The 12,288-nt window shown below is 49.0% G+C and overlaps 1 protein-coding gene across 1 annotated transcript in view; it reads right to left on the reverse strand.

Moving 5' to 3' along the window:
• Window positions 1-8,873: 8,873 nt before the first annotated feature.
• LOC138468470 (protein unc-93 homolog A-like) overlaps window positions 8,874-12,288 on the reverse strand; it is a 111,997-nt gene continuing 108,582 nt past the window's right edge. The window contains exon 8 of the mRNA XM_069609004.1: window positions 8,874-11,670. Coding sequence (XP_069465105.1) covers window positions 11,384-11,670 — 287 coding nt within the window. The 3' untranslated portion in view covers window positions 8,874-11,383. The remainder of the gene's footprint in view (window positions 11,671-12,288) is intronic.

Raw genomic sequence — 12,288 nt, forward strand, 5'->3', positions numbered from 1 at the left:
AAACGACGAGCTACAGGACACCCCTACCAGCACACCTGCAAAGAGGGCCAAGACCAACGGCCAGAGACCCTCCACCTCAGCTGCACGCATCAAGACACGGCAGCAGCACAAATCAGGTGGCAGCACAGAGGAGGGAACATCAACAGGCACCCCAGCAGCCAGCATGCCCACAACACCACCACCACAGGTCCCCCCAATGGATGCCACAGAAGGCACTGCCTCTGGTGGCAGCAGCACCATAGGTGACACCCCATTGATGGCAGCATGCTCGGACACAGAAAACGGGGATGCCGAAGTCAGATCCATCCATGACCTGTCCCAATCCCCCTGTCTGTTCCATCCCATACAACATGAGGATACCACGCAGGGGCACCCACCAGACGACGACTGGCCATCCCCCACAAGCCCTGTGGCAAGGCAACATGAGGACAACAGCCCCTCTGTGACACCCCCGCAAATGGCCATGGCCCAGCAGAGGCAACAGTCCCTCGACCAGTTGATTGAACAACAGCAGCAACTGGCCACACTCCTCAAGGACCATGCCGATGAATGTGGGGGCACTAAGGCAGACATAGAAACATCAACTGAGACACTTAGGGCAGAAATGGAGAGAGGTACAGAGACGCTAAGGGCGCAAATTGAGAGAAGCACCGAGAGCCTGAGGGGGGAACTGCATGCGACGTCCAAAGACGTATGTGCCGAACTTGCCGCAGTGCGCCGTGTGCTCACTGAGCTCTCGCAAACCCTTAGGGACATGCATGGACCTGAGCAGGCAGACACATCATCCGTTGCAAGTTCCGTCCAGGGCAGCCCCCAACGTAGATCTGGAAGGAACCTGCGCTCCACAGGCAGGGGTGCCCCTGATACCCGCAGAGGGGGCATGCAATAGCGACAGCCCACTGACAATGAGCATCTTTGGACACTGGTGTTCGGGGGGGAGGTAGGAGGGTGGAGGGGGTGTGTTGGGCTCACTTGGGTGGCGGGTCGATAGGGTGTTCAACATGATATCACATATGCCATAAAAAGTGCACGATCAACCAATGAGAAGTGTGGACATTGATCTTTGTGTACTAGGCCATCATAGGCGTACAGTCCATATTGTGCATGTCCCAGACACACGCAGTGCCACGAGTCCCGTGTCCATGTATCAGCCACCAGGCGTGAGTGCTAGAAGCATACATCAATGAGATGCTGACGAATGTCACGGGCCTCCGGTGCCTCGCAGACTCCATGAGGTGCTGCCACATCCCCACCCTCATCATGACCATCATCAGGTGCTTGCAGTTCTGCGTCAGGGGGCATGGGCACATTTCTACGTACGCACATGTTGTGGAGCATGACACATGCCATCACCATCTTTGCAACCTTCTCATGGCGGTACAGGAGTGCCCCGCCAGACCTGCTGAGGCAGCGGAAACGGGTCTTCAGTAGGCCGAATGCCTGTTCAATGACTACACGGGTACGTGAGTGGGCATGGTTGTAGTCCTCCTCATGCTGGTCCCGTGGGTTCCGGACTGGTGTGAGGAGCCATCTCTTCAGTGGATATCCAGCATCACCTGTATGTGGACGAGAAACGTATGATGTGGAATGCCATTGATACGTACGCACACCCCCCCCCCTTCCTGGCAGGTCAATGCCAATTCACATACCCCACATCATCATGCATGTAATGAGACTCACCGAGTAGCCAGGATCTGTTCCCTGCGTGTCGCTCCATGTAGCGTGGTATTGTAGAGTTCCTCAAGACCATAGAATCATGGGTTGATCCAGGGAATCGGGCACAACAATGTGTAATGATCCTGTTGGAGTCACACACCATCTGTACATTCAGGGAATGAAATTGTTTTCGGTTGCGGTACTGGGCCTCCATGGCATGTGGGACGACCAATTCAACATGGGTGCAGTCGATGGCACCAATGCAACCCGGTATGCCGCCAAGTGCATGGAATCCCACTTTTGTGTTGGTTATTTCCTGCTCCGAGCGTGGTAGAGAGATGTAGTCGTCTGCGTGCTTCAGGAGGGCATCGAGCACTTGCAATAGTGTCCGTGAGAACAGTGGCTGAGAAATGCCATGCAACTGTCCGACTGTGTGCTGGTAGGTGCCTGTGGCCAGGAAGTGGAGTACAGACACCACCTTCAGTAGGGGTGGGATGGCGGTTGGGCTATCTATCATGCTGACAAGGTCAGCCTGTGTCATGTCCACAATGGCGGTTATGGTGTCCCGGTCCAGACGGTAGAGGGTGTGGATCTGCTCATCAGTGAGGTTGAACGGATGTGCTCGGAGGCGTGGGATTGCGGGCTGCCTGCGTGGTGGTAGTGGCTGTGCTGGCAGCCCTTGCTGGCCCTGCCTTGGCCTCCTCCTCCTCCTGCGTCTCCTCCGTGCGGCTGGTTGTAGTTGGTGTTCGTCTTCTTCTTGGAGTCGGAGCGCTTGCAGTGCTATCAGGTCCCCCAGGGCCAACATCGCGAGTCCTGCCGGTAGCATTTCGGTGTGGTTGTGGGAGGAGACTGGCTGTGCAATTTATGTGTTTTCAGGCTGTATGGCCTCCACCTGTGGTGATTGATTCCACCTGTGCAAACTGCTCTCCCCTTTGGCCGAGCACGTCCCGCGCACAACGCTGCAATTCGGGGAATTGTATCTTGCTATTGCAATCATGTATTTGTACCCGATGGCCGTGTAAGATTGGTTGATATGTTCATTCTGCTGTGGTCCCATTGTTTCACATGCATTCATTGCAGTCGCGAACAGACTTGTGAAGGGTCACTGGAACGTAGTACTCGAGTAACGGTGGACCCTCATGCATCACTGCACCGAGGTTCAACGACGGGCGGGGCGTCCCATTCGTGGGTGAAGGCAGTTGCCATTTTCACACACAGCCGCACTCGATGGAATAATTAGTGATTTCAAACGGCCACAGATGCCTTTTCGACGTGATGTTGCAAATGAGGAATTCGAGGGGCGGCGCTTTCGGTTTCCAGCTAGCAGCGAGGAGATGCCCACAGGTCTGACTGCAAATGTAACGTTCTATTGTTCTATGTCCTTGAGACAGGGCCCATGGCGAGGGAGCAATGATTGATATGAATAGTTTGGGATGCGCAATAGCGAAGTGGGCGATGAGGCCGTCCGTTCCCAATAACATGTTACTTCACAACACTGGAATTACGGGCTGGGGCACTGTGGATTTAGCAGGCTGCATAACGCACGGACTCAATGGATGTTTCTAATGTTATGTGAGTAATTATTCAGGCATTTTGATCCCGGGATGAGGGAATGATGGATGGATGCATGGGCAGGTGATTTGATACAGAGTTTGCCATGTACAGGGCTTCTTGGGATCTATCCGCCTCCCCTACGCTATGTGATGCAGGGCTGCCATTGTGGGACCATCGTCCATCTGGCCTTGTTGAGCCCTCCCTGTCTCGAGGCGCCCTCAGACACTTGTGTCCATGCACGTTAACATTCCCATCTGATGGAATCTGTTTTGACAGACGCATGCACAGGTACACTCGTTTGTGATGGTGTTTGCACCTCGATATAGATGGTTATGAGTCGCAAGTGGTTTTGGGGTGGTGATGATCCTTTTGGTTGGGCTAGCATGCATATGGCTGTGGATTTCGTGTGATCATTGAAGTGAGTAGTTGGAATGTAGTTCTGATGGCCATTCTGTTCTTTTTCTTTTCTTTTGGTTGACAGGTATCTCCTCCCCTTTTGCCACTGCCATCTGTATGCCACTCCTGCAGATGGATTTTACTCCCGACACCTGCTGCTTCGTGTTAATCAGTGGAGCAGCATTATGATCTTATGGGACGATCGCCAATGGGCCACATGCCCTTACGCAGTACTGGTGGCTCGGAGCAACATTTCGGCCTTTCAGCTGGACTAGTGCCTCCCCATTGGGACGGCCCTGCGGTTCTGTGCGCTTCCATGTTGCATTTTCGTACGTGATTGTGGCTCTGTGTACCATGGGGGAACAGGGCGACACACAGGTAGTGGCTGGTCATTTCTTGCGGAAGCAGCCCACAATGGTGATTGGTGTTTTGGAGTTCATGGCCTGATGGCTGTATGGGCTTGGTGATTTTGATGTGCATAAAATTTCTATTCGGATTTGGCCCGTGTAGCGTTTTTCTTTGCAAGTGATGTGGCATATGCCATTTTGGGGGGCGATGTATTGTGAGGAGATCTGCATCGGGTTCCGGCTTCGGGGTTTAGTTGCGTGGTACTGTACTGGCCGCGTTTGCCTACGAAGCCCAGTGAGGTCAGGGATGGGGGCTGCCAATATGACAGTTTGAATGTTGTCATGCTCAGGGGCGGGGGATTGGGTTTTGTGTAACAGATGCCGGTCAGCCAGGTGGACTGGTGGAATGATGTGATTTTCGGAATATTGCTGGTCACAGGTGCCTGTGTTTGCGTGCGTTTCTTGGTGGGGGACTGTGTTCATGTCCATTGGGATGGCTTCTGTATTCGTGCCATCTGTGCCCTGCAGCTCCCATTGGCCCCTGTTGTGTTTCTTTTGTTCGTTGGCATGCATGGGTGACTTGTACATTTCAATGGTTGCATTGTGGCTTCATTGCACCTACGGGGAGTTGTACTTTGTGGGCAGGGAGCGGTGTACAGGCACTCAGTGGGGCCGTTTACGGTTGATTCGCGATGCCGTACTTCTCGCCATGGCGGAATGGTACATTACGCCATGCCTGATGGCGTTAGGTACATGTCCGCTAGGGTCGGAATTGGCGTACCGTTGCACCATGGTGGTGTTTGCGGTTTGGCATGGCGCGCGCGCGCGTGCTTGGTGCAGTTAGCGTTGGCGTTCACTACGGTGTCGCTAATGGCTTCGTACTTTGCGGTGACGGGTCATAGTCGCACCGAGCGCTATTCGATGGCGGTATTGCATTTCCGCCATCGTTTTTCGATTTCCGCCAGGGTCGTAATGAGGGCCAGTGACTATTGCTTGCATTCAGATTGGGTTTGGCTTTATAGTGGAATACATTTTGTTGGTGGTATTTTGGTGAGCATAATTCCTTTGTTTTATTTGTGGCCCCAACATACAAAACCCCTTTCTTTTGTTTAGACTGTTCTTGTGATCTCTAGAGGCCTCAGACTTCTACATTATTCAGAAACACCACATTTTCATATGGAGTGCCACCTATGGCTGTTATCACTGATTAACTACACCAGTGAGCTATGCTTCCATAAATTATTCACAATAACATGTGGTATTATCATTCATTTTTTACATTAGTGAGACTATCTTTCCATAGAGTATTCACAATAACATGTGGTATTATCATTCATTTATTTACATTAGTGAGACTATCTTTCCATAGAGTATTCACAATAACATGTGGTATTATCACTAATTTATTTACATTACTGAGACTATGTTTCCATAGGCCTCGCTCTGCTGATTCATATACGCTCAGCAGACTATTGCATTATATTCCACTCAGACACCACACACACATACCCTGAGTGGAATCACGCGCACAACTATTTATAATGGCTCATGACATTGCTTCATCTGTATAAGAAACTTGGCACATTAAACATCATTCCCTCCCCTACAGAGTATTTTCTTTTTTTTTATAGGCACCAAATAAAGAACAGAAGCAGGAATACTCTTAGGCAGACCATGTGTTATCACAATTTCATTTCAAAATGATACATTACCATTCTGGTGAGACAATACTTTCTGAAATAAACATAAGAGAAACAAATGCAATAATACCACGATTTTCATTTGACATTTTCAACAAGAAAAAGAGAGATTACATCATGTGTCTTGCAACATTATAATGTGGCAGTTAAACACAGGAGAATTCCCTATCGCTACACTGTCTGCCTAATAGTAGATAATTCGTCCGGCAGTCACCGCAATCTCACTCCATTTGGATATTTACCAGCTATTTGTAGCTTTTCAGCACGCAAAATCTCCTGGCTTGTCGTCTCTGAGCAGTGACCCAGGGCTCTCTTTTTTTCTTTCTTTAAAGCACCCAGCGAGAACATGCAGTTCAATCTGCAATCTGCAGTTCTCAAGCCGGTGCCAACTGACTAGGAAACCCCAGTCTCTGAAGGTCTGTGGTCCAGCTCCTCACAGCAGCAGAACGAAGGCGACCTCACTGCAACTCTGCAAAATGTCTTCTCTCTGTAAATCTGTCAGAGACACTCCAAAAAACCTCTGTTACTTCCCCTAGGTTTACGTAGAGTATTGCCTCCTCCTTCCCCAACAATAGCTCACTTTTACAGAAAGCAACTCTATCTAACTGATTTCCTGGAATTCGATTTTTGCTTCCTGCAAAGACAGTGAACAGGGCAAAGAAAAATTGCACGTTTAAACAATGAATCTCAGCCTGCCTGATTTTGCACATGGAGAACACATTATAATGTTAAGGAGTTAGAATCGTGTTAGTATTTGTTAGTTAAGTTAATTAATCAAGTATCTAATGTGTCTCCTGTAAGTGAGGCATTTCAAGTGAAAAAAAATGGTGTGCTTTTAAATAGGTATTGAGAAAAAAAAAGGTGTGCTTTTAAAATAGATAGCCTGTTTTCATATACATGTCCATGGGCCTCATTACGACCCCGGCGCTAAACCATGGTGCTTTTAGCACCATGGTCCATGCCGGGGTCCGCCATGGTGAATGGCGGAATTACCGCCCCATTCCAAGGTTGGCGGGGCGGTAATTCCCCATTCACCATGGGCCCTTCCCCATTCCCATTTTTGCCCCATAGGGCTCAATGGGAATGGGGAAGGCGCTAAGTACGGTGCCGCAAATTGCAGCACCGTACTTAGCACCAAGGTCCCTTTTCGGGTTGGATTTTAACGCCTGCAAAAAGCAAGCGTTAGAATCGCCAACCCGCAAAGGGACCTCGTAATCAGGCATTAAGGGGTTAACGGCGCCGCCACCTTTTGTGGCGCTGTTAACCCCTTAATGCCAGGGTTGTAATGAGGCCCCATATGTTACCCTGGCAACACATGGCTTGCTGTACCACATCACAGTAATAATGTGATCTCATGCAGTGGCACTGCACTCCAAAACACGCTAAATTATACTACAGTGAACATGTTTTTTTAATGGCTATGTAGCAGGAAAAGGCCCGAACATGTGTTGGGAAATGCTGCTGTGCACTGCTGGTGACTTACAGTTATTGGATTTTTCCATGATTTACCCTACAAAGTGGGTTGCAAACTGTCTGACTCTTTACCCAATTTGTCACAGAAATGGTGCTGTATAATGCATCATTTTGACCCATTATTCCCTGGAAATTCTTGGGTGGTACCTCCACCCACCCCCTGATCTCCCTTTTGTTTCGGCTCCCTTGCTATGTTCGGTCTCTCGCCTACTTGTGGCAAATATGTTCACTCCTCCAATTAAAAAATGTACCATCTGTCACTGGCAGCTGGTACATTTGTGTGCCTGGGGCCGGGCACAGCCCCCTTGTTTCTATACCAGGTGAAAGATTTAAACTTTTATTATAGAACTTACTTCCACTTACTGCGGTGCGTGGGTGCCCTGCATCGGCGTGATCATCATGGACATTGTGGATGCGCGATGGTGCAGGCCGTCTCAGAGTGTGGTGCGTCCTGTACTTTGTTAAGGAGCTTGGTGGCCGCATTGCTCACAGAGAGGCCCCAAATTTTGTGTTACGCTCTTGCATGAGCGTATGTTTTCTAACCGGCCTGATCACTTGGAATGGGCCCAAATCCATAATAATACAAAAGAAATATCGGAACTAAAAAGTAAGGATACGTCAAATAAAGAAGCGAGTTTTGGACAGCTTCCTCAAGTTGTGGACACTTGAGGTGCACCAGATCCTGGGTTCGAAATATGCCTGCAATGTTGGCTCTATATTCACGCACAAGCACTTCCCCAGGGTCTGTTAAAGAGTAATTGGTACAGGAGATCAGAAATGTCTGTGGCCATAGAAAGACAGGCTGATGCAAAAGAAGAGAAGATACAGGCCCAAAAATACCTTTTGACCATGCTTATTCCTGTGCACAGTGCAATTTGGAGTTTTGCTAGCAGTCCAAGTGGAATCTGTATATCGTGTAATAACATTATCTTAACGCCCTGTGAGAAACACATAAACCAATGATTACATAACCCAGCGCCACAAGGTTGCTCTAGTTTCCTGAGTGCCCCAGTATGGTATCAACCAGACGACCCCAGCTGCAAACTGCGAAACGATGATCAAGCTCTTCCGCCGATGCAGCCACCACCGTCATGCCAAAATGGACGGCAATTCAGTGTCCAGGGACACTGCAAAAGTCAATGCGCTCTATCAGGCTGCACAGGCCCAGTGGCAAGTGGAACAAGGAGATGGAGGTTGATATTTGGGAAGGCCACATGTGCATCTATTATACCCCCTCTCTTATTACACCGAATTTTATAGCCAGGATAATAAAATCTATGTAATCATATCATTAATGTAATCAAGTGACCCTTCACAAACATGAAACCTTAAATCACATGACCTTCTAAGTTGCACATTGACTCCGCCTAGGGAGGAAGAGTTGGGAATCTGTTTTGTGACCCAAGGTAAGGATAAGGAAGTCATTTTGTGAAACCATTGCAGTGAAGCAATGCACCACAAAGCGAAGCAATGCTGGCTACTCTTCATGTTCCCTCTGCATGTACAAGGCCATTGCTCTGGGGGGGTGGGGAATGGGGGGCGCATGCCAAATCTACAATCTAGGGTAGGTCCAGTCATGGATCATCGCAACACCACACGATGCCGAGTCAGGCTGCATTTATTTGGGGTTGAGCAGAAAAAAGCATCCTTATAAATGACTGAATAGCTTTATTTATGAAAAATATATTTATTTTATTATTTCTACACGATAAATACATACATATATAAAAAAAACGAACAAGGTGCTTATTAGGTTAATATAAAGTAAAAATATGGCACGCAATCTTTTCATTATATAATAGTTCTCAGTACACTCTTAAAAATACCTTTCAAAATATATTATACAAACCACATTCATTGCGTTGGAGAATATTTAAAAAACATGTAAAATAAACATAGAAAAGAACACCCATTACATGTAAGCCATAGAAAGTTCTCTTATTAGCAGCAATATCAGTGGCCTGTGAGTGAAGGCCGTGCTCTAAGAGGGGTGCGGGATCGAGAGGGGGCTCTAGTTCGGAGGCGTGGCCTATGTGCAGGTGGGTGGGGTGGCGGGGGAGTATACTTAGGCCACACCCCTAACTAGATCTCCACCTCATCTATGGGAGCTGGGGGCCCTGGTAATTGCCTGGTTCCAAGGCAGTTGGAGCCAAGCGAGGAGTTGGTGTGCACTGCTACCACACCTTTGGGTCGCCATGCCTCTCCGTTTCAGTTGGTGTGCACTGCTATCACATCTTTGGGTCGCCCTGCCTCTTCGTTTCAGTTGGTGTGCACTGCTATCACACTTTTGGGTCGCCCTGCCTATTCGTTTGAGTTGGTGTGCACTGCTATCACACTTTTGGGTCGCCCTGCCTCTTCGTTTGAGTTGATCACACCTTTGGGTCGCCCTGCCTCTCCGTTTCAGTTGGTGTGCTCTGCTATCACACCTTTAGGTCGCCCTGCCTCTTCGTTTGAGTTGGTGTGCACTGCTATCACACTTTTGGGTCACCCTGCCTCTTCGTTTGAGTTGATCACACCTTTGGGTCGCCCTCCCTCTTCGTTTCACGTGGTGTGCACTGCTATCACACCTTTGGGTCGCCCTGCCTCTCCGTTTCAGTTGGTGTGCACTGCTATCACACCTTTGGGTCGCCCTGCCTCTTCGTTTCAGTTGGTGTGCACTGCTATCACACCTTTGAGTCGCCCTGCCTCTTCATTTCAGTTGGTGTGCACTGCTATCACACCTTTGGGTCGCCCTGCCTCTCCGTTCCAGTTGGTGTGCACTGCTATCACACCTTTGGGTCGCCCTGCCTCTTCGTTTGAGTTGGTGTGCACTGCTATCACACTTTTGGGTCGCCCGGCCTCTCCGTTTGAGTTGATCACACCTTTGGGTCGCCCTGCCTCTCCGTTTGAGTTGATCACACCTTTGGGTCTCCCTGCCTCTCCGTTTTGTTCTCAAATCACAGGTTCTGAACCCTGCTGACCGGGTGCCTGCGGCCTGGGAGGATAGCTCACAGGCAGCGCGTTTGTCTCAGAAGGCAGACAGCGCAGACTAGCATAGCTTTGACTCCATATCTCGTGCTTAGAGACTGGTCTTCTGTATTAATGTAAGAACGTAATAAAAGACAAATTAATTAGAAACAAAAGGCGAGGTAGGGCCACCAAAGGTATGATAGCAGTGCACCCCCGCTCTCCTTTTGCTTTTTAATGGGAGGAGCTAACCCCTAGCAGGCAGCCCTTTTATTCAGGGAGCTGTGCTTTTAAGTGACTCCTGCAGCCACCCCTTTAACTGTGTGGCTCCTTGAGTGAAAGGGCTGCCTGCAGAGGGTTAACTCCTCTTACTAACAAACAGAAAGAGAGCGGCAGTGCCCGGCCTCCCCTTTTGTCTCTTAGAGTGAGGGGCCAACCCCCAGCAGGCAGCCATTTACTCAAGGAGCTGCATGGTTGAAAGGGGATGCCTGCAGCTGTCAGCACATCTGATTAGTAAAAAGGAAAGGCATCAGAATCAGAGACTTTGGCACCTGTAGGTAGCCCTTTAACCATGCAGGTCTTTGGCTAAATAGGCCGCCTGAGGTGGTCAGTTGATCTGAGGCTAGTCAGGGGAGAGCCCCAGTAGGTTCCTGGCCCGGTAGCCCTTTTTGTAGACTGCCAGGGCTTTGCCACAGCTAGCCGCGGGCGACATAAAGCCCTGAGTGGAGGCCAATCACCCATCATAGAAAGATCAGGACCACCAGAGAAAGGCAAGAGAATCCTCTCATGTGGGCAAACAAGACCATGCAAGTAACAAAGGGTAAATTAGTGGGATCGTAGTAGCAGACTTTCTAAAACGTACTGTAAACACCAGTGATTCCATTCACACCTTCGCAGACACTTTAATTTCCTCCCCACGGCCTCCAAGTTTTCAATAGAGGATTGAAAAAAAGAGCATTAGCGCCCCCTGCCGGCATATAATTACAGGCCAGAGCAAAAAAGCAGATCTTGAGAAGGAAAGCCAATTAGTGCTGTAAAAACAAAGCATCACGTGGTGTAAAGGCTATTATTGACTGCCGAGACAGCAATTAGGCTGCTGTTGCCCCTCACCTCTTTTTTGAACCTGCACGTAAGTCCTAAGGCAAAGATACATCAGGAGGGACGACGCCAATGACAGTGACAGAAGTACTACCCCCAGCTCTGGTGCTGCTGCTTACACACATATCTGAAGAGTTTGAGATGCGACAAAATGGCGCCCCTGAAGGCGCCGCCCTTTTGAAATGAATTTGTAAGAAAAGTCAATTAAATAAATTAAGTGCACACCCCCTTTTCTTCAGGTATGTGGCATCTCACTGTGGTAGTTTCACTTTCGCCATTTAGTGCAGCGGTTGTAATAGGAGGTTTCTTGACCTCCAGGTATTCAACGACGCCATAGAAGAGCATCCCAACGGCCAGCACGCACAGCAGGATATAGAGCTTCACGTAGGCGCACAGGAAGGAGCCGTACCCAAAGGCAATGACGAACCCCACCGACTCCCAGAGGCAGCAGTTAGAGAACGCCGCTTCCTTGTTCTTTTCAAATAAGACTCCATAGAGAGCTGGAAAAAATGGAAAAAAACACAAGATTAAGGTTTGGAGAAATTGTGTGATTTATTCCACTACCTGCAAAGTACAGAACCGCAGATGACCAGTGGTCTGTGCGCTGTGATTAATAATTTGCTCATTGGCCTCTCGTCTGATATAAAGAAATGTAAACTATGGTGATAAAATAGGAGCTTTATTAAGAGCCCCTACTGTAAATGACACTGGCACTAACTGATCACCCCGGATGTCACCTCTGAACATTTTACCTGGAACTTGGTGACGTCACGGGTAAGCAATCCAAATGACAATGCGTGGGTGGAACTGTAGGTCATGTAGTAAAACAATGAGGTACTATGGCATCAAGCCCCTGTTTTTTGTGTGTGGCTCCAGCCCGTTAACCCTATTCCAGCCCTTGGAACGGGGGTTTAAGGCTATTAGCACCCTAGGTTGCCAAAGCTGTAACCCGGGGTGCTAAAAAAAAAAGGATTTTCGATCATTCAGTGGGATGCAGCGCGCGTCCCGTTGAATGAAGGAAAATCCTTTACAAAGATGGCCGCTTCGTCCCTTTCCAAGGTGGCCAGCTGGAGCCAGGATGTAGGAGCAGAATGAGGTGATTGGGGAAATGTTTAAAA

This window comes from Ambystoma mexicanum, chromosome 4q (assembly GCF_040938575.1).
Source record: "Ambystoma mexicanum isolate Mex_15411 chromosome 4q, UKY_AmexF1_1, whole genome shotgun sequence".
Classification (NCBI taxonomy): Eukaryota; Metazoa; Chordata; class Amphibia; order Caudata; family Ambystomatidae; genus Ambystoma; species Ambystoma mexicanum.